Genomic DNA, 26,252 nt, shown 5'->3' on the forward strand with positions numbered 1-26,252 from the left:
GGGGGCAGTGATAGAAGGCTGGGGCAAGGCAGGGAACATAAGAACGCGGTGGTGCTGGGGGCCGAGGGTGGGTCCTCACTTCTTGGCACAGAAGGTGGCACAGTCCCGCTCCACGCTCTCGCTCCATGCCAGCTTGTAGAGCACCTGCCCAAGGAGAGACATGGTGAGCTGCCTGGGCTGCTCACGGCCACTCCTGCAGTCCACCTACGGCCCCTGGGCTTGGCTTCCTGACACGTGAAGCTTCTCGTGGCCCAGGCTCCAGGATGGGTGGGCCTTAGAGATGCTCTCGGGCCCACCGGTTTCACAGATGGTCAGACAGGCCTGGGGATGCAGCTGCCATCCCTAATGTTGCTGGGTGTACCACTGGCAGGGCCAGGACCTCCTGGGCCCTGGGGTCAGAGTTGAAGCCCAGGCTAGCCATGTAGGGGCCATCTTGACTACCCTCGCTGGGGGTGGGGATCCCTGAGGCTGGAGCCTTCCATAGGCATGCCCTACCCCCACCTCTGCCCACACGTGGTGGACGCGCAGGCATCGCTAGGCCCCTGTATGTGCTGTGTTCACTAACTGGAATGCCCCTCTGTACCCGAGGAGATTCAGCTGAAGATGTCCCTTCTCTGTGCAGCCCACCTGGCTGTCCCTCAGTAGAGTCAACTAGACCTGTTTTCCCACCTGTCAGCCTCCCACAGCGGCCCTTCCCTCTACCAAGCCCCTCCGGGACTGGGCCCTGGGTGGAGTCAGCCGGGCTGCTGCCCCAGCCAAAGAGCCTGATGGGTGGGCTTGTGGTCCCCAGGGTGGGATGAGGCCCCTGATGGGGAGAGAAGTAGCCAAGAGCAGACGCTGTGCCTGGGGGTAGATGGGGGGAGCGTGGTGAATGCATCCTTGGCCACGCCTGGACACTCACCAGGAAGACCAAGCAGTGCAGGAAGAGTGTGTAGAAGAAGCCGATGGTGCGGGCCATCTTGTTGGAGAGAACCAGCCTCCCCTGGGGAACAAGCGAGGCGTGAGTAGGGCTGGGGCAGGCCTCACCCACCCCTGCAGGGCTCACCCATCCCAGGGCAGCAAGGGGAGGGAAGGGCAGGCAGCTGGCCTTTCACTCCAGTGTTTAGGCTGGGAACTTGGGCCACAGGAATTCTAGGGAAGGGCGTCCCCTGCGGCACAGTTCCAGAACCTACCATGAGTTATGCTGCTTTCCCTGTTTCGGGTCGCATAGCTACTCCTTTTTTTTTTTTTTTCTTTTTGCGGTAGGTGGCCCTCTCACTATTGTGACCTCTCCCGCTGCGGAGCGCAGGCTCCGGACGCGCAGGCACAGCGACCATGGCTCACAGGCCCAGCCGCTCCGCGGCACGTGGGATCTTCCCGGACCAGGCACGAACCTGTGTCCCCTGCATCGGCAGGCGGACTCTCAACCACTGCGCCACCAGGGAAGCTCTCGCATAGCTACTCTTGATGGAGACTGTAAGGGGCAGCGGGGCCCCTGGGGCTTTCCAGACTGGGCTGGAGGGCAGGTGACAAGGTGCCCAGAGTCAGAGGCCCAGGCCTGACACGGCGGGGGCACGGGGGCGGGGGGGGGGGAACTCACCATGCTGAGTGTGGCCTTGTCCCAGGGGCTTAGGCTCAGGTATTTCCGCTGCCGCTCCTGAAGGAGGAGGAGGGATGAGGAGAGGACCCCAAAGGCTCCCCAATGCTCCAGCTCACTGCAGAGAGGGACCCTGCCCTGCTGTCCCTGCAGAATCCCAGGGGCCTGCCAGGGGCTACCTGGTGCCCAGCCCCACTCAGGGTGACATCCTAGGCTCCCCCAACCTCTGTGTGAGCAGGGCCAGTGATGGGAGCTGCTGCCCCCTCTGCAGTGGCCAATTCTGCCTACAGCAGGAAGGTCTTCAGGGCAGGGGGAGGGGGAGTTACAAGCTCCCCGCCCCCCCACCGTTAAGTCACCTGACACTGGGAGCTCTTTGCTTGTCTGCCTACCCCCAGAGTGTGCACCCAGGGCTAACCCGGTCGCTGTCACACACCCTCCCATAGCCCTCAGCACGTGTTCCTGGCGCTCTGGCCCCACCCGCGGTGGACCCCGGGCCTTCACGGTACCATCGCGAGCCTGGGGGCTGCCCTGATGGTCTGGTGTGTCAGGGTGCAGTGTGGGGGGCTGCAGGGTGAGACTGGGGCTGGCGGGGGGTGGTTCTGGAGGGAGGCTGGGGTCAGGTGAGCTGGTGGCGGCCGGGTCCACGCACCCGCTTGCTGAAGGACGAGAAGGGGTCCAGGCGCTCCTCGTATTGGGTTGAGTACCGCAGCTCTGTGTCGTCACTGCCGCCGCCCTGCGAACAAAGGAGGAGGAGACACCCCTGTCACAGTCAAGGGACCCAACAGGAAGGCCAGGGCTGAGGAGTGCAGGCCGACAGCATCATAGGGAACCCCAGTTTCCTCCTTAGCACGGTGGGGGCGGGGAGAAGGCCCCGGGTGACAGTGTGACATGGATGGTGCCACGTGTCCAGGGGCACTGCCCAGGGTCAGAGGTCTCCGCCTGGGGTCAGGGCCGCGGTGCCTCAGGGCAGGTAGGGGAACTAAGGCCCAGAGAGGGGCTGGAATGTATAAGGTGGACAGGGCGGGGTGCCGTACAGGGAGGTGGGTTTGGATGGGGCTTCGCTGGGAGTGTGCAGGGTGGCTGTGGAGCCCAGGCCAGCACCTGGGAGACGAGGGAGCCCCAGACCCCCAGCGGGCCACCCACGGTGTAGTTTGCACGGAGTCTGGGCGCCCTCTGGTGGCCTGAGAATGGCTCCAACCGGTGGTTTGGGGGCTGGTGGCTGAGAGTCTTGTCCCAGGGAGGCCCCCAGCCAGCGTGTCACCGCTCCCCATCCTTCTACTGCCCATTCTGCCTCCCCACAGTCTCAGAGGGGTTTTCTTGCACAAGGTGGTCCCCTGTGAGGCCCGGGGGCTGAGAGAAGCCAGGGAGGGCCCTCCGGCTCAGAACAGAGTGGGTAGCTTTCTGTTGCATTCTCTTGATAGGTTTTTGGAATGTTGGCCCAAATTCTGTTCTTTTGTTTTTTAATATAAGTTTAAAAGATAAGAATTCCCCCGTCCCAGGGACTTCCCTGGTGGCGCAGTGGTTAAGAATCCGCCTGCCAATGCAGGGGACACGGGTTCGAGCCCTGGTCCGGGCAGATCCCACATGCCACAGAGCAACTAAACCCATGTGCCACAACTACTGAGCCCGCGCTCTAGATCCCGTGAGCCACAACTACTGAGCCCGCGTGCCACAACTACTGAGCCTACGCTCTAGAGCCCATAAGTCACAACTACTGAAGCCCGCACGCCTAGAGCCCGTGCTCCGCAACAAGAGAAGCCACTGCAATGAGAAGCCCGCGCACCGCAACGAAGAGTAGCCCCTCCTCGCCGCAACTAGAGAAAGTCCGTGCGCAGCAACGAAGACCCAATGCAGCCAAAAATAAATAAATTAATTTATTTAAAAAAAAAAAAAGAATTCCCCAGGCCTGTCCTGTATGTTCAACATCCCTGGGGTTAAATTCCCACATCCTGGGGTCAACTAGTGGGTCACCCCCATTTCACAGAGGAGTCACCGTGACTCCTGTGGGCCTGAGTCCTGTGAACCCCTGCCTCTTGCTGGACCTCACCACCTCCTGGCTGGTTCTGAGGAACGAACCTCCATAAGGTCTCCACTGTGGGAGGCTCTCCCCAGCCTAGGGAGGACAGCTGGCAGGCACGGGGGGTGGGGGTGTCGGATGCCCTCTGAGGGCCCCAGGGCCAGTGCTGCCTAGCAGGTCACTGCCCCGAACCCTCCCGCCTGGATATGCCCGGACCACCTCTCTCCCTTGCCTGGTACACCTGGGGCTGAACTTGTGGAGGGCACTTACCCGGCCAGGGTAGCTCTGCAGGAACTTGATCTTCTCGAAGAGCTTGATGTTGTCGGCGCGCAGGCTGTCCAACTCGCTCTGCAGGGCTTGGATGGTGTGCTGCGCCAGGCGGCTCTCCTGGGGGCAGGCGGGTGGGCGGGTGGGCGGGTGGGCAGGTGGGCAGGGCCAGCAGTGGAAGGCGTGTGGGGAGAGGCCTCTGTGCTGGCACAGGTCCTGCTCTGTCTACCTGGAACCCCTGCTTGGCCTGGGGCCATGTCCTTGACCTGCCAGCCTCTGCTCAGAGCTCCCTGCTTCGGGGAGACCCCGCACCAGGCAGAAGTCGCAGTTCTTGGATCACTTTCTTCACGTTGTTTGTTTACGGTATTATCAGCTTAAAAATTATTATCGAGATATAATTCATATAACATAAACATCACCATTTTAATGTGTACAACTCAGTTGTTTTTCTTTTTTTTTGGTATATTCACAGTGTTATGTAACCATCCCCACTATTTAATTCCCGAATATCTCTATCACCCCAATAAGAAACCCCACACCCGTCATCAATCACTCCCCATCCCCTCCTGCCCCAGCCCCCGGCAGCCACTAATCTACTTCCTGCCTCTATGGATTTGCCACTTCTGGACATTTAGTATAAACGGAACCATACAATACGTGATTTTAATGTTTGCCAATCTAGGGGCCAAGTGAAATGTGAACTCATTTTCCAACTTATTAAAATGCTTAAATAGGTGTTTTCTTCACACTGCGAAAAATTCAAAAGGACAAGAGAAGTCCGTGGTAGTGTGGCAGTTCCTCAAAAAATTAAAAATAAAATTACCATATGATCCAGCAATTCCACTCTGGGCATATGCCCCAAAGAACTGAAAGCAGGGACTTTGAGATAATTTGCCTGCCCATGTTCATAGCAGCATTATTCACAATAGTGAAAAAGGTGGAAGCAGCCCAAGTGTCCATGGAAAGATGAAAGGATAAACAAAATGTGGTCCATCAATACAATGGAATATTATTCAGCCTGAAAAAGGAAGGAAGTTCTGACACACGCTCTGACATGGATGACCCTGGAGGACATTACGCTGGGTGAAATAAGCTAGTCACAAAAAGACAAATGTTCTATGATTCCACCTATATGAGATGCCTAGAATAGTCAAATTCATAGAGTCAGGGTAGAATGGTGGTTACAGGCGGACGGGTGGACGGCAATGGGGAGTGAGTGTTGAATTGGTACAGAGTTCCAGTTTGGAATGATGAAGAAGTTCTGGGAATGGATGGTGGTAATTGTTGCCTAACAATGTGAATGTACTTAATGCCACTGAGCTGTGCACTTAAAAAGGGTTAAGGTGGGGGCTTCCCTGGTGGCGCAGTGGTTGAGAGTCCGCCTGCCGATGCGGGGGACGTGGGTTTGTGCCCCGGTCTGGGAAGATCCCACATGCCGCGGAGCGGCTGGGCCCGTGAGCCATGGCCGCTGAGCCTGCGTGTCCGGAGCCAGTGCTCTGCAACGGGAGAGGCCACAGCAGTGAGAGGCCCGCGTACCGCAAAAAAAAAAAAAAGGTTAAGGTGGTAATTTTTTTTTTTTTTTGCGGTACGCGGGCCTCTCACTGCTGTGGCCTCTCCCGTTGCGGAGCACAGGCTCCGGACGCGCAGGCTCAGCTGCACGTGGGATCTTCCCAGACCGGGGCACGATCCCGCGTCCCCCGCATCGGCAGGCGGACTCTTAACCACTGCGCCACCAGGGAAGCCCTAAGATGGTAAATTTTAAGTGATGTGTCCTTTACCATGACTTAATACAAGTACATGGTAAAAAGTCTAGATTTTTAAAGCAAAAGGTAGACTATTATAAATACTCTTTCCTCCCTATTTGATCTAATTTGAAGACCTTCTTTGAAGGGCCGTCTAGCCTTCCACAGTGACTGTCCCCTGTCCCCCAGGTGCGTGTGGGTATTCCCTGTCCACCGTCCATGCAGGCAGCGGTGAGGGGAGCAGTCCTGACGGTCCTTCATTGAGGCCTCTTGCTCCAGAGCCCACATCACAGAGGGTCCCACTGGATCTGGTCCACCCTTGTCACCGGACCAGCACTGGGCCTGGCCCGCCGTGGGCGTTCAGTGAATGTCTCCCTCCCCAGAACCGCAGCCTGGAAACCCCGTGGGGGAAGCTGTGGGTGTGGAGAGCAAGGGTCTAGACATTCCGCCAACCGCTCAAGCCGTGACTCTTTGAGAAGACAGAAACCTTCTTGACTCCCCTTTCTACTGGGAGAGTGATCGGGGGACCTGGGCTGGCTCTGTGGGATGCAGGGGGTGTGGGGGGGTCTGCAGAGTCCCTAAGGAGGCACTGTGTGTGAAAGACTCACGTGCAGTCGGACGGTCACCCTTGCAGACTAGACTGCCCGTTTCCCTATGGGGCTCCTCCAGGAGGGCCACCAGCTGGGTGCTTGGCAGCCAGCAAGCTCTCTCAGACCCCACAGAGCTCCCGGCATCTGTACGCCGTTCCTCTTCATAGGGTTCAAAGACTCTCTTCCCGGGGGCCTGCCCCTGCTAACTCCCACCTGACTGAGATGTTTCTTCCTGGACGATGGTGACCACCCCCAACTCGTCTTCCTGGGCCAGGCTTCTGTCCTGAACTGGCTGCCTGAGTGACCTTCTTACCATCCATCCTGGCAGTGTTGGTCCCCTGCTTAAACCCTTCGGTGGCGCCCCAGCCTGGCACTAGGGACCTTGCCTGGTGACTCTCTGTTTTGTCCCTGCACTCCCTTCTGGCTCCTTGGCCCCATGTTTCCACTCACTCCTTTACCTTGAATGTCTGAATCTTCTTTCAAAGCCCAGCATGGCATCAGCTCCTCTAGGAAGCCCTCCCTGATTGCACAGAACAAATCTAATCCCACTGAGGTTTATGGTCTGTGACACATCTTTCTCCCCCAAGCTTGTGTGTCCTCTACGGTGTCCTCAGGTCCAAGGAGTGTAGGGGAGAGAAGGATGTGACTCACAGACTCCAGCTCCTGGTTCCGGGTCCGGAAGCGCTCCCTCTGGCTGGAGATGATGGAGAGCAGCGAGTCCACCTGGCCCTCGGGGAGGGTGCTGCTGGCTGGTGCTGAGGGTCCTAGGAGGGAGGGGACAGTGGCTTGGAGTAGCGGGAGGCACAGCTCAGCAGTGGGCCCTCAGGTCACCAGCCCCGAGGGAGCTCAGGCCAAGTGCCATGGGGTGGAAGCCACTAGATGCTGAGAGGTCGGGGAAGGGGGGGAGGGGCCAGGGGAGCAGCAAGGGGTGGGGCATGAGAATAGGGGCCTCGGGAGGGGGCTGTCCCTGAGGTGGGCCCCTCCTGCCTGCACTGTCCGAGGGCCAGGCGCCAGTGACCCTCCCTTTGTTCTATACTTGGATCTGAGACCCTTGTATCTGTCAGACTGGGCCCCCACTTCCTGGGGAAAGCAAAGGGACACGGAGGGGACTGGGTACCCCCTACCACTGCCACCGTGTCCTGGCCCAGCAGCCCCGGGTTCTGGCCTCGACACCCAAGGAGGCACCTCCCCTCCAGCCCTCTGGCTGCATCTCAGGGCTGAGGCCTCCCCAGGAAGCCAATGCCCACCAGCCTTCTATGGCCTCTGGCAGGGCCGAGGGCGTCAGGGTTTTTGGTTTTTTTTTAGGTTTCTACTGCATTGCTGGCGTCGAGGCCTGACCTTTGAGGGAGGAGAGCGCTCTTTAGGGCCCAGGGCCCAGGCCGTACCACCTCTTTTCCCTTCCCGCCCTGCCCATCACTGCCTAGGCCCCTCCTCACCATAGAACAGGGCGGTGGCCTCCTTGATGGGCTCAGGGATCTTCTCCAGGCCAAGCTCGGCTGCGCCCTGCAGGTGAGAGGAAGAGGTCAGAGGCGCCTCCACACTGGGCATTGAGCACAGCCTCCCAGGGGGCCAAGCAAATAGGGGTCAAGGAGCAGGAGGGGTGGTCTGGAGGCAGGGGTTGGGCAGAGCGGTGGCAGGACCTAAGAGGATGCCTCATGTGGGCCACTGAAGATAAGGCTGGGCCCCAGGTTCACCCCAAGGCCAGAGCTCAGCGGTGGGGTTCACACCGGGTCTTTTGGTCCTGACGGGCGTCAGAGGCCAGGCGAACCGGGCCCTGCCAGCCAGCCTGCTGTGTGGCCCTGGGCCAGCCCAGCTTCTCTCCCTGAGCCCCATTTCTTCATCTGTAAAATGAGGTGGGTGATTTGATGACCTCTAGGGGTCCTTAGGGCTCCAGCCTTCCCTGATCTCGGGGCCTCAGGTCCTCTAGCTGTGAGATGGGTGGATAATCCCGGCCTTGCTTCTGCCCAGAGCTCCCAGGGCAGAGGTCCAAGCCAGTGCCCGGACGCAGGGGGCTTTGGGCCCTGTGCCCTGTGGCTGGGCATCCCGAATTGGGCCTTTGTGGTGAAGTGAGCAGACAAAACCCAGAGGCTGTATGTAGGTGACAGTCCCTGTGGGGCGTGGGGCGGGGCAGGTGGACACCAGCTGCCTGAGGAACGGGCTGGCTTACTTGGAGAGCCCGTATTCCGTGAGGCTGAGAGAGCCCTGGGCAGGTGGTGAGGGGGCAGGGTGGGGGTTGGGCTCACCTCGGCGTCCGGCCGCTGGATGGACTGGATGGTGCTGAGGTCCTGCTCCAAGCGGGCGATCAGGTCCCTCTGCTCGGCTGCTGTGGCCATGACCTCAGTGACGTGGACCTGCAGCTCTGCACAGCGCCCTGTGCCAAAGGAAGACGTGGCCGTCAGAGGCAGCCTGGTGGGACCCGCGGTGCTCTCCCGGCTCTGTGCCTCCCAGCCCACAGCCTGTGCCCCTGCCCGAGGGACCAGCATTAGCCCAGCCGGCAGGGGTGGGGCACTCCTGGCATGAGCTGCTCATGGAGTTCTCTGAGTAGGGGAAGGGGCCCATGTCAAAGATTTAGGAGCAATGGGCAGCCCCCTCCCCGGCTCCGCTGTGACCAGCCCCTCTCCCTCTCCAGGCCTCACTGCTTCTGTCAAGCAGGGCAAGGAAGCTGAACCCAATGAGCCCCAAGTTTCTTCCAGGGCTCATGCCCTGGGATAGTGACCAGAGAGAGGCCGCGAGGGGGTAGGAGTGGGGAGAAAGGTAAGGGAGGTGCAGAGGGGCGCAGGCCGGCCTCCCTCAGACCGAGCAGGGGCCGGGGGAGTGAGGGCTCCCACTGACACCAGACTTGCACAGCCCCTTCAGCGCAGCGTTAGGGATGGAGCAGCTCCCCCAGGACTCCCCTGGCCCACAGCCCTGTCCCTCTCTCCCAGCCCGGTGCCAGGTGTCTTTACAACAAAGCGAATCCAAAATAATTCTGTGTGGGGACTTTCCTGCCTTTCTGGAGGGTGGGAGATGTCGCCGAGTCTCCCAGCACAGTCCCCGTGGGCGCCTTCAGCTGCTGTCGGCAGGGCGGACGGCAGTGGCCTGGCAGCTGGGCAGACCCGAGTTTGAGGTCTGGCCCTACTTCTGGTTGGCTGTGTGACGCTGGGCAGCGACTTGCCCTTTCTGGGCCTCATTTATAAAATGGCGACAGTAAAGCCTGCTCAGAGCCGCGGAGAGGGTAGCAGAGGCCTGAGGCCTGGAGTGCTGTGCTCTGGGGTAGACTGGGTGGCCACCAGGGGGCACTGTTGCCTCAGAAATGCCCCAAGGCCTCAGGCTGTGGGCAGCGCCAGGAGACTGGCCCTGAGCCCTCCTGGGCAGACTCACCCCTCACGGTGTGGCCTGCTCACTGGACAGCCTCACCCCCACCTGCTCCATCTCCTGGGTGCCTGCTGCACACCCAGCCCTTTACACACCTCACGACAGTCCCGTCAGTCAGATCAGATGATTTCCATTTTACAGATGGAGGAACCGAGGCTTCCCGGCCTGGGACCGTCCAGACCCCAGGGTGTGCACCGCCGACTATGTCTAAGCCCTCCCCACATCAGGGTCTCCATTGCTTCAGGCTCTGAGTGGATTTCTTCCATCAGACACCATTGAGCTCCTTCTGTACCTGGCGGGTAGGTGGTGTCGGCGAAGTGAGGGGTCCAGTGGGGCTGGGGAAAGAGGCTGGAGCCGAGGGCAGGGCTGGGGTATGGAGGAGGAGAGTGGCTGGCAGGGCCGGGGCCTGCAGGCCCTGGGTGGCCTCCAGGAGCTTTTAGCAGAGCCCAGAGGGGAGAGGCCCAGAGAGGCCCCCCAAGTGTCATCACCCGCCAGCCTGGGCGGTGGGGCCTTGGTGACCATCACACACGCACAGGAGGAAGGTGGATGGGCGTCATGGTGAGGTGTATGTAGGGAGAGGGCATCATGGTTAATTTTTAAAAATTAAAAAAAAATTTTTTTTTTTTTTCCACCGTGCCACACAGCATGTGGGATCTTGGTTCCCTGACTGGGGATCGAACCCACGCCCCCTGCAGTGGAAGCCTGGAGTCCTAACCACTGGACCGCTGGGGATGTCTGAGGGCATCATTATTAGAGGTGAAGGACCTGGACTGAGGGAGGCGACAGGTTCAGTTCTGGGCACCGGGCGTCCATAGGGACAGCCACAAACAGGACCACGTCCAAAAATGGCTCTGGGTGGACAGACCACCACCCCCTGCCCGGGGATGAGTAGCAGGTGTGGAGCCCAGAGAGGGCTCAGGTGGGCAGCCTCCCACCTTGAGGGATGAGGGCCCCGGGGACACAAGGGACGGGGTGGAGGTCGGGGAGCCCGTGGAGAGGTGGCCTGCTGGTCAGTCCCGGGAGGTGTGCACGCAGCGTGGTTCCGAGGGGACCCAAGCACGGCACAAACGTTGGCTAAAATGTCAGTGAGACCATTCCTCGGCAGGCCCCTGGGTAAGGAGCGGCTTGAAGCTCCAGGAGCCGTCCGTGGGCGGAGGGGAGATGAGGGGACGTCCAGGCCGGGTTCCCTGCATGTCTGTGCCTGTGTCTGGTGCTGGGGGTGGGTGGGTATCCAGGTCCCTGCCCGTGCACACGTGACACCCTGTGCACGTGTGGGGGCCCTGCCAGCAAGCCCTCTGTGCTAGGCTGCCCCAGCCAGTGGGTGCCAGGCCACTCGGTTAGGCTGGTCTAGAGGGCCGGCCTCAGCCACTGCTGTAGACGCTCCCAGGCAGCGGGTGAGCCGCTGAGGAGACCTCCGGGGGTGCACGGCTGGGTGATGGCGGTGGCTGCTCCCCAAGAGGCGGCTCTGGGTGAACCTGAGGGCTGGCTGGCGTGCCCTCACGGCGCGTGCGGGGGTAGCTGCCCGTGGGGCACCGGGAAGAAGCCGGGCAAAGGCGGGGCAGCGGAGGTGATGGGGCAAGGCTGCGGGAAGGCCCTGGGTGGGCCCTGCCACCCCTCACTTCCTTCCGTCTCCTCTGCTGGGGGCGGGAACGCGCAGACCGAGATTTGGGATCACGTCTCTGGGTGGCCACTTGGTGTCAAGGGAGGGTCCTGAGCTGGAGTCTGGCCGACCTGGGCTTGAATTCTGGCCCTGGGGCAAGGCAGTAGAAGGCCCTGGAAAGAGTCGTGACCCCCATTGTTGCGGAGAACCCAGGAGGGTAGGCCCGTGCTTGGAAGTGGCCGCCCAGATGGGGAAGGGGCGAGCCGCTGGGTGGTTGGGCTATGGCAAGTCTGAAGCGCTAGTGGAATGGCTAAGGGGACGTGTATGGCGGAGAGCGGGACCCACAGATGCAGGCTGCGGAGACCTCCGGGTCCTGGGGTGACTGAGCGCCCAGCAGCGGACGTAGATGCCCAGAGCGTGCTGGGTGAGAACGGCCAGAACTTCTGGCGATGCTGACCTTTTCAGGAATGTCCCGGAAAAGACCCGGAGAAGAGGTAGCAGGAAGCAGCGGGGAGATCAGGAGGAAGCGTGTTAAGACACCAAGTTGAATAGGGACCGTCAGTGAGTAAGGAGGGGTCACCGGGGTCTCAAGAAAGGCTGGAGCGTTCGGGCAGGGTCGTGGCGGAGCGGGGGAGCAGCAGGGGTGCAGAGGTGGGGACAAGCCCGCTCTGGACGGACGCCAGATGGGGGGGCGGCATGCTCAAGAGATGCTGCAGGATGGAGTGTCTGCAACCCGGGGAAAAGCCTGTGCAGAGAGACAGGCTGCGTCTTGGAGGGGGAGGGGCAACAGAGGGATGAGCGCGGGGCTTGGGGCTGGGGTGGTGGAGAGAGACCCCTCGCCTCTGAAAGGTGGCCCACGTCAGGTGGGTCTGAAGCTTTATGGGACCTCGTCCTTCTGGGAGAATCCGGGAAGGGCTTTCTAGGGGGTGCATTTCAATTTCACAGAGGGGAGAAAGAAAGCAAAGCGACGTCAAGGTCAAGACTTAAGAAGACAGGACTACGACTGCGGGTCAAGCCCTGATTTCTGAGTGCAGGGCGATCAAATGCACAAACGTACCCCAATCGCGATCGGGTGGTGTCATACCCAGGGCTCTCCCGAACGCGGGGGACCCCTTTATTAAATCAGCCACCTGTGAGCCAGGCGGGAGACGCGCACTGTCTCTCTGCCTGGAGGGATCTGAGGGGAGGTGAGCCGCTAGCACACCCGCCCCCTCCCCACCTCTGCGCCCGGGTATCCTCACGGGCGGCCAGAGATGCCTCCCTGTGCCCGCAGATGCCAGCGCCTCGCTCTGTGCGTCCTCAGCAAGTCTCCTCCGTGTCCTGCGGCCCTTGCTTCTTCCCACAAGCACACAAGCACATTATCCTCCCATGTGAAATGCACACCCTTCCATTCTCTTGACCCCACTGACCCCTCCAGCCAAACTCCCTGAAGAAGGTGCCTCGTCTCGAGTGTCCACTTCCGTAAACCCTCCCCGTCAGACTTGGACGCCCACTCCACCGACTGTCCTCGCCAAGGTCCCTGATGACCTCACACCTCACTCCGTCCTCATTTCTCAGCCCTCATCTTACTGACCCATCAGCACCTGTTTCCAGGGCACTATCCCGGGCCTCCTGCCCTGCTGGCCGCTCCTTCTCGGGTTCCTGTGCTGGCCCTTCTCCCCTCTCAGCTCTGAACGCTGCTGCACCCAGTGTGCCGCCCCTGCACGCTTTTCTCTCTCCTATCATTCACTCTGGCCACCTTGGGTGCCATTTATAAGCCGATGACCCTCCAATGCATGTACATCCCCAGTCTACTCCTTTTCCTGGGCTTATCCTCCACTTGGCTGTCTAAGTGACGTCTCAGACTTAACAGGTCTGAACTGAAGACTGATTCCGCCCCCCCACACCGCCCCACAGTCTGCTTCGCCCCAGTCCCATGGCCCCAAGAGGCGGCATCCTCTGGGCTGAGAGGAGCAGAAGCAAGGCCATTCTTCAATGGCTCAGACCAAACCCCTGCGGCCATCCTTGCCCTTCTCCAACACTCCTTACATCTCATCTGTCACATGTCCTGCTTTTGGCTTTCTCTTCCAGATAGATCCAGAATCCAATCAGTTTCACCACTGCCACCACCTGGTCTGGGTCGCAACCTCCCATCTGGATTGCGGCAACAGCCCCCGCACTGGCCTCCCTTCCTCCACCCTCACCCCTTCAATCTAGTCACGAAGCAACAGCCAGAGAGCCTTTTAAACAGTAAGATCAGACCACCCTCTGTTCAAATCCTACAGGCCCCCGCATCCCTCGGGGTAACAACAGCCAGAGCCCTACCAGGCCCCACCTGCCGCGCCTCCCCCTTGCCTCTCCGACCTCGTCGCCTCCCGCCCCTCCCCTTGGTCACTGTGCTCCAGCTGTACTGGTTTCCAGGCACGTTTGTACCACAGGACCTTTGCACTTGCTGTTCCCTCTGCCTGAAATGTTCTTCCCTTGGGCATCTGTATGGTTCATTCCCTCACCTCTGTCAAGACTCTGTCCACATGTTACCTTCTTAGTGAGGCCTACCCTGACCGCCTGTTTAAAACTTTAACCCCTCCACTTGCTCTTCCTGTCCCCTCGCCTTGTTTTTCTCCCATAACACTTAGCACCGTCTAAGTGGCCATGTGATTCACTTATTCATTTATTATGTCTATCATCTTCCTCCCCGCACTAGAAGGTCAGCTCCTTGTTTTTCTCCTGCTACAACCCCAGCGCCCAGAGCAGTGGTCCACGGTGAACCCTCAGTGTGCGATTCGCTGGTGGATTCCGCCCAGCGGGGAAGCACCATTTCTTCTAGGTGGGAGGTTGCACAGGGATCCCCAGGGCTGCAGGGTCTCCCAGGTTGGGGCAGAGGTGGCTGGGCACAGGCGGCAGGAGCCTGGCAGGGCCAGCTGGCCTCTGCTGGGCCCACCACCTGATAACTGCTCAGGCCTCACCTGGATCCCTCCAGGCTGTGCCCTGGCACTGGGCCTGCAGATCTGCCAGCGCAGAGCCCCAGGGTGACCCTGCACCCCAATCAGTGAGTGCATACTTGCTGGGGGGCTACAGGGGGTGGAGGGCACGTCCTCCCTGGCTGGGGCCCCCTCACTCCAAGTATGGTTGCAGACTCTCTCGGCCGCACCTGAATCTTTCCTGATATCAGAGAACAAGCATCACCTAGGGAAGCATCCCTCCAGACCTGGCTTTGTTCTTACGAACAGCGTGGTCATCCGCCTCCCACCTCGCACGCCCTACCCCAGCACCGCGGCTTCCTGCTCCACTGACCCGACAGGTGTCGCCCTTCTTCTGTGCACATGCTGCCCCTCGATTCGGGTGTCCTCCCTGCCTGTCCATCACAAATGCCACCTCCCACGTCAAGGCCACTCTGGTGAAATCTGCTAGCCTTTTCCCAAGTGCCCACCAACGTCACAACAGTTCTCCACAGCCCTCTGGCTTCTCACCCTGGCTCCCCGTACGTGGGCCTGCAAATTGCGTGCCCCCCAAATCCAGCATCTAGGGCCATGGAGGAGATAGCAACACACCCCAAGGCAGCCACTTGAAAGCCCTTTGAAACACCAGCAGACCGGATTGCCGTGGACGACTCACGCACTTTAACAATTACATCATCGTGTCGCCTTACCCTGTATAAACCTGCAGTTCCCCAGTGCATCAAAGAAGGCACATCATTTTGCTCAGATCCACTTAACCAGAGAGAAAGGAGAAAGGCCGTGCACAGGGAGGCTGAACGCTCTGCCTCCGTGGGGACAGCACCCGACGGCAGTCAGAGTGTGAAATCTTGCTTGTTTTTCTGCCTCTGGAGCTGCCCGTTTACAAAAACAAGAGTCAGCCCCGCAAAACCATGTGCAAGTGCAGTTCTGCTTAATTAAATCTCACGGCAAAAGCGCTTGCGGAGATCTTCTGGGTAAAAGGAGTTCGTGCTAAGTGCTTTTTTTTTTTTTTTTTACATTATATCTTTTAATTTAGTTAAAGGGTCTTTAAAAAGTGGGGGTGTACCTAAACTAGAAACAGAAAAGGTTCCCAGTGAGGTTTAAGTTTCTCAGCGCCAAACTGGAAGAGCCTTACTGGTTTATGCCAACTTCTCCCATGGAGGGTGGGTGGGCAGACATTCGGGGACAGCTCTACGCTTCCACACCCGAGTGACAGGTTGAGACAGGGGCTGCTGGGAGCCCCTAGCGCGGGTGGGAGACTCTCCCTGCTCTGGGGTCTCCTATGGAGGGGAAATTGAGTCTCGTTTAGCTCGCGGTTCCGTATCACGTGTGGGAGCTTCACATGCTGAAACCTACACATCAAGGCGCAACGGACTAACATACCCCCGCCACCCCCCGCACCAGTCATACATTGGTAAGGATGGCAATGCTTTTCCAATCCCGTAAATCTCGAGACGAGAAGCCTCCTCGGTCACAAGCACGTGGACCACATAGCAGCCAACTCTGCAGGGCTCTCCCACCTCCAGCCCCGAGCGCTGGCTGGAGAGGCCCTTTCTCGGGAGCCGATCATGCCGGAAGCCCACAAGACACGGTTCCCGCCTTCGTCTTCCCACCCATTCGCCTGTATTCACAGGTGCCCTGAGTTTGTCCAGAGACCCCACAGAGCAGGCTGAGGCCAGGCCGCCGGCGCCACACCCTACACGGTCGCCCGCCATTCCTGGTCCTGTGAGACTCGCGATGGTGCCCCCATTTCACAGACAAGGAGGCGGCTGCCAGGAGGGCCAGCACTTCAAAGGTACCCGAACGGTAAGGGCGACACAACAGCAAGCAGCGATGCAGGCCGTGACGGGGCACGTTACCGTGTGCCCAGACGGAGACCTGAGGACAGCAGGGCCTGCCGGCCCCCAGATCCCCACACATCCATCCCCCGGCCCAGGTTCCGGCCGACACCTGCCCCGACGCCACACGCCCCACGAAGCACAGGAAGGCGATTCTCGAGGTGCCCTCTGGACCCAAAATCAAAGTGTTTGCTGCTCCTCCTCGGGCCAGAGCCCTTTAAATAAAAACGACCCACACGTTCTTGTGTTTGTATAAAAGATATTTACTTCAATGATCACACCTACGGTGCTAGTGAATAATAACGATACAGGGTGTGAGTTTCATACAGCGATATTGCTTCTCCATATCGTATAGGGACCGTTGTACAGTGCCGGGAACGAACATCGTATGGCTAACCAACGACAGAGGGGACAACGCCCAGGGGCCGACGGGGGCCTCCCCCCACCCCCACGCCGGGCGGATCAACTTTTGACTTACCGTGTCGAAAACAAATAGAAATAAAATGTTACTAGAGATGGCTCACAGCAACACAACAGAGACCTTTCTCAAAGCTATTTGTACAAAAATGATGGTTTTTTTTGTTTGTTTGTTTTTTTGGTCAATTGGGTCATTGTGAGGATTAAAAAAAAAGTCTGTGATTGTGAGTATGAACAAATGAGCTCTAAAAACGTCTAAGACTTAGTGCATTACAGAAAATATAAAATACTGCTAAAATGTAAGACACCACGAGACACGGGGTGCGGGGGGGGAAGCTGAGCTTATTACGAGTCATCTGGGAGAGGCCCGCCGTGCGGCCGGCCGTCCTGTGCTGTTAGTAGTCTGGGCAGGAGCGTGGCCACCCGCTCTCATGGCAAGTAGTTCACTGCACAATCGCAAAGAGCTAGGTCTTACTCAGTGGAAAGGGACGTGGGGGACACCGCTCTTCCTTTTGCTTTTTCCCACTTTTATTTTATAACAAGCTATCCGCGAATGCTTTTGGAAGTTTGAACGAATCCTCATGCCTCCAAACGGCACAGCATTTTCTGAGGGGGTCTCAGAGAGTGGGACATGAGATGCCCGTTTTTCCAAGGAGGCAGAAAACGGTTTGAGAGTGAGTGAGAGAGAGAGAGAGAGAGAGAGAGAGAGAGAGAGAGAGAGAGAGAGAGAAATGCATAGACTACTTGGAGGGAAATGAAAACCCTTTGGCGGGGGAGGGATGGGGGCCGTTATTTCATCAGAGGGCTTTCTTTCAAAGAGACAAGGACAGAAGCAGGACCCCAAATGACGTCAGAGGAGGGAAATTCACGGCACGGAGAGTGAGTCGGCGGTCGGTGGGCCCTTTGGGAGCCCCACCTTGGCCTCCACCATCAGTCCCACTGCACCCCAACACCCGATGAGCAAGCAACTGGGTGTCTTGCTGGCTGTGCCTCTAGCCACAGAAAGCTGTGCCCCTGGTCCAAACTTCCTCCACACTTGACCACGTGAAAGGGGATAAGGGACTCCACCCCCCCCCCACCCCCCCCCGCCCCGGGGTGGGTCCTTAAGCCGCAGCCGGGCTAAGAAACACGGTTGCTCCTCAAGAAGGTTCTGACCAACTTTGCAGGCAAGGAAAACAACAACAACAGAAACAAAAGCCAACCGAAACCTGTCAGCCCACGTGAGCCTTGCCGGAAACCTCTCTCACCCGAAGTCAGGCTCGACCAGGCCGCCGCACCCGCTCTGCCGGGGGCTCCTGAAACGTCATGAACCCAGAAGTCTGACCAGAGGCTCTAGGAGGCTTTGGGGAACTGAGCTTTGCTTTTTCTAAGTCTCCTCTATAGCTCCTCACGCGAGCGTCCTTCAACCCGGCGTTTCCTTACATCGGTACATTTTGTTTTTTTGTTCATCAACTCTCTCATTTTGAAAAGTTAGACGTGTGGAGACCACCAGTGTTTGGGTGGCTGCCCTGGAGACAGACGTCTGATTCTGCTGGAGAAGCCCCCGCTGGCCCCCCCCCCTCCCCCCCCTCCGCATCTCCAGACCCTTGGGTTATTTGGGGCGGGGGAGGGCAGGGGGCAGAAGACGGTACCCACTCGTGCGATAGCAAAAAGCATTTATGACAACAACGACACAAAATAACAATATACTCCTGATAAGTACTTAAAGGACTAACCTAATAATAAATAGAAGAGGCTAGAAATAATTTTTTTTTTCCCTCAAGGAAACATCCTTTTATAATTATCCTCACGCACGCTGGCGGGTCAGTAGCAATCCATCTCAACAAGAAAAGGTTAAGTGCTGGAAGGGACAGCTGTGGTCTCACACCGGGGAAGGTTCTCAGCCGCTGAGCCACAGAGCCCCTCCGCCCGCCCTGCCCCCCAGCCAGTTCTGGTGGGTGCCCGTGGGCCCTACACGCCTAGCTTGGCGGTCAGCAAGAGGCAAGCTGAGATGGGGGTGGGGGGGATGCTGGGGAGGCCTGTTTTCCCTTCCGTTCACGAACACACGGAACCACAGTGGACAAACTCGTCCTACTCCTCCACAACCTGAATCGTCCTGGTCTAAAGCTCACTTTGAGTTCATTTGGTGCAATACGTTACCTCTTAAAAATGAAGAAAAATGATTTCTACTGCACAGAGCTTTTACACAGTCATCTATTTAAGTGCTTTCTGTTTAAAGCAAAGTAGGCAAAAAAAAAAAAAAAAAAAGAGAGAGAGAGAGAGAGAGAGAAGAGAACAAAAAAAGGAAAATGAAAAGGAGAAAAAAGGGAACCAGAAAACAAAAGCAGCCCCGTGCCACTTCAATGCATCTCGCTGACTGGTGTCTGGTTTCACCAACGGAAGTCCCAATGCTTCCGTACACACTGTGCTTCTGATTATTCTCCATAGGAATGTAGCCATGACATTGGGATATAAGGCACCTTTCCTTTCTGATCACAGAAAGCTTGATACATAGCATATAGCATATTTTGTGGTAGAGATGAAAGCCTAAACACTACAGAAATTACAGTAACACAGACTCTATACTATTGGATAAGCTAAAATGATCCATGAAAAGCAACTCAGAGCTATTTTAAATGTTGAATGGCGGGGATGGGAAGTGCACATTTATGCCTAGCCTAATGTCTTTCTCTCACTAGCCTTTTTTTTTTTTAAGGTCCTTCACCTACAATGCCCAACTTTTAAAATTAGCATTTTGGAGGAGACTAGGCGCTTTGGAAATGTCTTGTCAAAGCTAAATGTCACTTCATCCAAAAATGAAAACGGGGAGGATGCCACTGACAGCGTGGACACAGTCTCTTTGGAGGGAAGGTGGTGATGGAAGGGGTGGTAGCAGGGCCTGGGCTGGTGGGGGCAGTTCCTGCGATGGGACAGACGGTGGTGGTGGTGGTGGTGGTGGTGGTGAATTGCATGTCCTTCTTCCCAGGGATGAGGCTCCCAGGCTGCTAGGGCAGGGCAGACTCCAGGGCAGGGCTCATTTTATGCTCAGCTCGGCACTGCCCACGCCCCTTCCTTTGCCACCTCGATCAGCCCCGAGTGCTCTGGCCTCGGTTTTCTGCACATCTCTAAGGGTCTCAAAGCCTTGATCTTTTTGGAACTTTAACTGGCAACTCGCTTTCCCTTCGTTTCCCGGTAGTTTTCATCTACCAAAAGGCAGCGACGGATGGGAATGGGAATGAACATTGCCAAACTGGACCATCCTCTTAGCAAGCAGGTGTGCTGGCCGGACCGACATTCAGTGCACCGGGGAAACAGACGTACAGCATGTTGGGGTCCCAGGCCACCACCTTGACACTTAGGGCAGGAGCTCTGCCTCGGGGGTCACAAAGGCTACCCTAACGCCATCAAGGCCCAAACGAGACCGCAGCAGCAGCAGCAGCGGGGGGATTTCTAAACGTAAGCTCCTCCTGGTGAGCGCTTCCAAGTTCTTTCCATCAGAACACTCTGGCCACCACACCTAACCAGCAGCCCTGGGAGCTGGTTTTCTTCAGCACGGGGCGGAAACTGGCCTATTCTCTGGGGAAGAAAGGGTCACGTGACTGAAGACTGGGCATGAGGGCTGGAGAAGGCCGTATTCTCTCCTGTCCTTCAGAAGATTCCCACGGAGGTGCTGAAACGATAACCTCCCAGTGCCAGAGACAACAGAGCTCCCCGAGGCCAAGTGGGAATCCTGGGGAAGTGACCTCACGTGGCCATGGAGGGGCAGCCCAGGGCAAGGGAAATGGCCGTGACGGATCTTAACAGCTGACCGGGAATGGACAGAGTGCAGAGGCGGCCAAAGGCAAGGCCCTCTGAGGCCCGAGACGGCCCCTGCCTGCAGAGGAAACAGCTGTGAGAGCTTCAGGAACAGGTGGAAGCCACGAGGAGCGTCCCGGTGCCTCACAGAGAACAGCTGTCTGTCCGTGTTGTGCTCACAAGAGGGAAGCCGCCTGGACTCATGGACGCCACGCCTCTAGGTTTTCTCGTCCCGGATCCCACTTGCTACACGTTTCTGAGGGGTGAGGGGTGAGATCGAGTGGGAGCATGGTTAGTGAGGTAGAAGGGGACAAATGAGTGTGACAACAAAGGACATCCAGGGAGGGAGCCACACCTCCAGGCTGAAGGGGCGTGGCCACCAGCCCACCACGCTGGCCAGGACCTCGCCCTGCTCTACCCACTCCCTCCACGCAGCTGGCTTACTGGCCTCAGAGAGGAGCAGCTTGGGACGGCTAAGGACAGACTCTTGTTTTCACAGGCTCGTCGGGAGGTGCCTGCCACAGTGCATTTAAGGCAAAGGCTACTGTCCCCAAGTTCAAGACCCAGTAAATCACCGTCGCTCTTTCACTCTGTGCTCACCCCTGAAGGACGGGCCTTTATGCTCCCCCTGGCTCCTCTGCTGTTTTCAGGGAGGTTTGTTTTCCTACAATCAGAGGAATGAAAAACATTGCATAGAAAGTCAATAGAGTTCATTGATCACCCCTGCATGTAAGGACACGAATTCAGGGAGAACAAAGAAACCCAGGCCAACTTTAGCCGGAAAGGCACCTGCCTGCGGACAGAGCTGTCCGGTGACTCTCGTCCCAACCTCTTAGGGCACGACTGCTGGGTGATCTGAGGGTAGTTAGCTGATGCCAGAGCTTGCGTACAACCTGCCCTCTGCTTGGTCTGCTCAGGGCTGTGGGCTGACGTGGCCCCAGGCATGGAGGCGCTCGGGTGTTTCCTTCCTCCTGGAGCTGGCGGCTGGGCCTGGGGCTGGCTGGGGAGGGTCTCTCACAGCCAGAGGGAGCACAGACGCACACTTAACCCAAAGCTCTGTCGTACTGTGGGTCGGGACCACCAACCAGCATATCTGGCTTTTAAACCGGGGGGTGGGGGGGAACAAAGATGCCTACAGGAGGGAGGTGAGCAGGGAGGCATTTGTGCTTTGGAAGTTCAGGGAAACTGTCCCAGGGAGGCCATGAACTCATCTTTTCGCCTCGGTCACTTTCCCAGACGTAGTGGCCATGGCTTGAGAGTAGTCGTACAAGATCCTGGCATTTCCTGGAGACTTCTCCCCAGCCTGCTGACTGCAAGCCACCTTGTGTTGTGATGTTCTTTGGGAAGGTAGGCTCTGAGGAAAACCGAGTTAGAGCTAGATGGCTGTGGTAATCCTTCCTAAAGAAGGGCGGTCTGGTAGACAGAGATCACAGACAACCACAGGGCGGGGACAGAACCCACACCCCTTCCACCTCAGACACCACAGGAGAACGTGGGCAGGAGCCAAGGGTCGAGAGGCTGAACGTGAACACTGATTGTATGCGGAGCCTCCACTTAGCCAGCTAAGTAATGGCAAAAACCTTAACTTACGAACACTGCCTTCAATTAACAAAAAGAAGCCATTTAAAATGGTATAATGGAGCTTGTAATTAAGTGTTAGTGTTTTATATGAAACCGTTTTCCCCAGGGGAGAGGTACAAATCAGCTTTTTAAACTGATGGAGCGGAAAGAGGAAGAGGTCGGCTGCCTGTGGGAGCTACCGTTTGGAACGCCAGCCAGCTGAAGGTAAAGCCCGCGGAGAGGATGCTGTTCAAGGCACTTGAATATTGCTTCTCAAGATGAAAGATCAACCCTTGGACTCAGAATGAGGGGCGCAAAGAGGAGGAGGACACCCGCCCCCGCCAGGTTTCTGTTATTTAGTGGCAGCTCTTAAAAGTATTATAGTGACAGCTTAACACAAGAGATCATAGTGTTGGGATCGCAATCAAAAAAAATAAGAACAAAATAAATAGAGGAAAAAATACAAACATGGAACTGCAAGCAAAATTTAACCAACTGATTGTATCGAGCACCCAGATGTAAGCCTGGCAAAGAGGACAGAATGGAAATCAACAATAACCTAGTTTAAAAACAAAAAAACGACAACAAAAATGACTAAATTGCCCGAAAGAGCCAAAGCGGCTGTTCTAGACGGTACTATTTGGCCACTAGGATGGACAGATTTATACTTTTTCAATTTCCTCAGATTTCATACCTTAGTAAGTAACAGTCATGCCTTTAAAACGAAAATACTACCCTAGTATTCCCTGTTAACGCCCTGCTTTTCGTTCTAATGAAAATCAGGTATTTGGAGATTGAGCACACGTGATGACCAAATCCCTCCTCGAGGTTTTCGCGGAGAGGGCACCACAGTGCTGTCAGGGGCTCTGCTGCTTGCTGTCCTGAGGGTCACGAATGCAAACTCGCTCTTCTCACCGCACCTGGATTCAGCCAGATGTGAATCCGTTTTCCCCTTAAGCTCCTCCATGTTGAATTCTCTGCTCACCGAACCAGATTTCAAGTTCAGAGATGATATGCAACCATCAAAAGACAAACGGCCTGCCTCCCAGCCTCCTAGAGCCTTCTGCAAACTTCTTATTCATGAAAAGGCATTGTCTTTAGTGTAGTGACTCTTAAACTTGTGAAAACTTGAACTAAGTGCTGCAGTTGCAGGTTAAAAGACTGTAAATGAAATACATAATTTCTAAAACATCATGCAAGAAATGTGGTTTCACATCTTACAGTCGAAGTCCTACAAGTTAATTAATACAAGCACACTGAGGTGTAATAGCGGGAGCATACCTTTAAAATTAGAACTCCCTCCCACCCCCCCAAATCAAAAAAAGGTAATATTAATTAAACTTAAGAAATAATGAATGCACCATTAAAATGTCATCCAAAGATGTTGACCTAAGACAAAGGTTTCAATGATACACAATACGGTCAAAAAGGTTTCAATCAGTAATATACAGTATGACAACTACATCTTGTAAATTATACCCAATACTGCCGGCAGTCTATCCCTCTAAAGAATATTTGCCCCTCTCATCCCTTCCTAACAATCAGATAATAAAATACAGCACCTATAAATAAGCAAAAAAAAATATATATATATACCGAAATCATCTATTGTTAGTTTAAAGATATGGCAATAAAGGAGTCTAAATTAGCAAACTTGTAGAAGCCATAACTGATAAAACAGCTTATTGAAAAAAGGTGGCAGTAATGCACTCTATGTGTGCACAGGTACTTAAGAAAACACACAGACGTATAAAATCGCACACACGCACACACGCACACGCTCATCCACCTCTGTTCTCACGCATATACACATAGACGACAGGAGGAATCAGAGACAAGTTAGACTTCTGATTTGTACTTAGACTGCCCTAAACTGTGCATAAAAGAACGTTCCAAGAGGCAAAATGAATGGAGGGCCAACGGTCTGGTCTGGAAGTGAAGAGCATCAGCGTTTTGGTGTGAGTTTGGGCCATCTCTACGGGGGTGGGAGCCGAGCCCAGACTGCCACGTTCTCTCTTCTGCAGGGAAGGAAGGAGGCTTCCCACGACGTCAACAGTCATCAGTGCTTGTGGTGGGAAGAAAGGGAAGGAGGGAGGGAGGGAGGGAGGGGGAGAGAGAGAGAGAGAGAGAGAGAGAGAGAGAGAGAGAGAGAGAGAGAAAGGGAGGGAGAGGGAGAGAGAGAGCGAGAGAGCGCGTGTGCGCATGCGCCAGCCCTGCCCAGGCCCAGGGAGCGGCGTCCCCTGGTGGGGCTCAGTCCATCAGGTGCCCGGGAGAGTGGTGTGAGGTGCGGTGCCTTCTGTGTCGTGGAAAGACTGCTGCCTACGAGGGGCCCTGTGTGGCCCCAGATCTGCCTGCGGCGACCTTCGCGGCCTACTCTTTCCTCCTTTCTTTCAACGCTCGTATGTGTGCAAGACGCACTAACACAGACGTAAGACACCATAAATTAAACAAAATGAACGGGTACATGCTACAGTTCTAACTTGTCTCCTACACCTCCGAGATATGAGGTCTGGTCAGCGTGCTCTGCGGTTAGAGGTTAAAAAGCAGATTATAAAATACCTAGATTCGGATCTTTTCTTTTTGTCCTGATTTGGCCTAGAATGGAGTGTATTAAACAAACCCTGGTCAGCAAAAGCCCAGAGTCAGTTAAAGCTATGGATCAATGTGCACTACATGTCAGGATTCTATTCACGTACAAGAAAACACTACGTCAGCTACCACAAAATCAGATAGTTTCCTGATGTGACTTTTCTTTTTGTTAAAAAATATGTGAAGTAAATGTGTTTTACTTTAATTCAAAGTTTCAAAGGAGAAGATTCTTTGCTTGAAAATATTTAGGAATCCAAACTAGTGTGTTTAGAGTCGGTTTGACTGTGCAATCTCTTAGTGGCAACTGAACAGCTACAAAAACTTTCTTTTTAAATTTTTCTGAAAAATCCCCCCCCCCGTTTTTTTTCCTGGTTTAAGAAGATAATAGTGTATTATCGCTCTGAAGCCATTAGATGGCAGATAAAAAGCCCCCTTTTAATATGTGGGTTTGATTTTTTTTTTTTTTTTTTTAAAGCCCACACGAAAGAGGAGGGCGCAAGGCAAAGCTGTAAGAGTTATTCCAGAACCTGTGGAAATCACTTAGGGCAATTAAAAAAACACTTCAGGGTACAAAAAAGCTCGACTACACATTTCCGTTTTCTTCCTTGAAAACACGACATAGATTGGGCTTAATGCTCCTTTGTTTTCTATATGCACCTTGGCCTATGGCGATTTTGCCCTGTGGCCCGCAGGGCGGTAAGTGCGCAACAAGGTCCAGGCCGCGGAGTTGGCGCCCCCCCTCCTGCCCGGCCCGGTTCGGCCCGGCTTGGCCAGACTTGGCTCGACTAGGCCCAGCTCGGCCCGACTCTACCCTGCCCGGTCAGGCGCGGCCCGGCTCGGCCAGACTCGGCCCGGCTCGGCGGGACGGGCGGGCGGCGCCCTCTCAGAACTCCCATTCGATGGGCTCCTCCCGGCTGGCGGCCTTCTCCAGGCGGTGGATTATGCTGTTCAAGTTCGCGGCCTTCTTCTTCCTCAAGGGGTTGTCTCGCGAGTCCCTGGCGCCCGCCGCCTCCGGGAGGCCGAAGAGGCTCTGCAGCGAGCTGGGCCTGCGGGCGGCCGCGGGCGCGCTGGTGCTTGGCAAAGCGGAACTCCTGTCGGCGCCGTCCCGGGCCCTGCACGGGCCCTCCCCCGGCGGGGCGGCTGAGGTAGCGGCGTCCTCCCCGGCCGCGGGCGCGGCGGCGGCGGCGGCGGGGTTTGGCACGGGCCCCGGGCCTTCCGCGGGGCCCTCGGGCGGCGGCGGCGGCGGCGCCTGGGGCCGGCTCTCGTCGGTGGCGGCGTCCGGGGCCGGGGTCCCCGAGGGCGGCGGCTCCGCCTTCTCCGCCGGCCGCGGCGCCTCCTCCCGCTCCTCCGGGGCCGCGGCTGCGGCCGCCTCGGCCGGCCCTCCTCCCTGAGACTTGGCGGCGGCCGCGGGGCCGCCCGACTCTTCGGCATCCGCGGCGCCCGGGCCCTCGGCGGCCTCCACGCCGTCGCAGCTGTCGCCCTCCGAGCTGGGCGCTGCCCGGCCGCTCCGGGCCGACGGCGAGTCGCTGGCCCCGGCCTGGCCCTGGCTCCCGGCCTGAATCTCCTCAATAAACAGTTCTCTGCGGATCCGAGACCTATGAGACACAAGCAGGGGGGCGCCATGAGGGGGCCGCCGCGCACGGGCGCTCTGCGCCCCTTCCCTTGCGGCCTGAGCCTCCTGCCATCTCCGCCCCGACGCCCTCTCTCCATCCACCGCACCGCATCTCACACTCCCACCCGCCGAACAGCCATTGAGGCCCCTGTGGGCCCCAGAGCAGAGCAGGGCCCGCTCCTGGGCGGCCCCTCCTTGAAGCCGCCCCACCCTTCCCAGCCAGGAGCCAGCAAAGACCCCGCAGTTTCCTAGACTCGGTGCCTCTGCGTAACCTGGCCCTTGGCTGGCATGCCAGTCCCCTCTTCACAAGGATGGAGCGCCAGCGTTACTTATTTAATGGCCCGGTTCCTCCACCTCCATGCCAATCGACCTCCAACCAG

At 56.9% G+C, this 26,252-nt stretch overlaps 1 protein-coding gene across 11 annotated transcripts in view; it reads right to left on the bottom strand.

The window, feature by feature from the left end:
- The window catches only part of CUX1 (cut like homeobox 1), a 375,593-nt gene that overhangs the window by 1,070 nt on the left and 348,271 nt on the right, over window positions 1-26,252 (bottom strand). For 7 of the 11 annotated variants that reach the window (XM_032604937.1, XM_032604941.1, XM_032604934.1 and 4 more), the window contains one exon: window positions 16,276-25,855. In XM_032604937.1, coding sequence (XP_032460828.1) covers window positions 25,144-25,855 — 712 coding nt within the window. In that variant the 3' untranslated portion in view covers window positions 16,276-25,143. Of the gene's footprint in view, window positions 1-79; window positions 145-901; window positions 983-1,579; window positions 1,637-2,225; window positions 2,310-3,863; window positions 3,981-6,843; window positions 6,957-7,628; window positions 7,696-8,435; window positions 8,564-16,275; window positions 25,856-26,252 lie in introns of those variants that run through there. The other 4 variants (XM_032604944.1, XM_032604943.1, XM_032604942.1 and 1 more) reach the window with 2 other exon arrangements.

The sequence above is a fragment of the Phocoena sinus genome, chromosome 15 (assembly GCF_008692025.1).
Source record: "Phocoena sinus isolate mPhoSin1 chromosome 15, mPhoSin1.pri, whole genome shotgun sequence".
NCBI classification, from domain to species: domain Eukaryota; kingdom Metazoa; phylum Chordata; class Mammalia; order Artiodactyla; family Phocoenidae; genus Phocoena; species Phocoena sinus.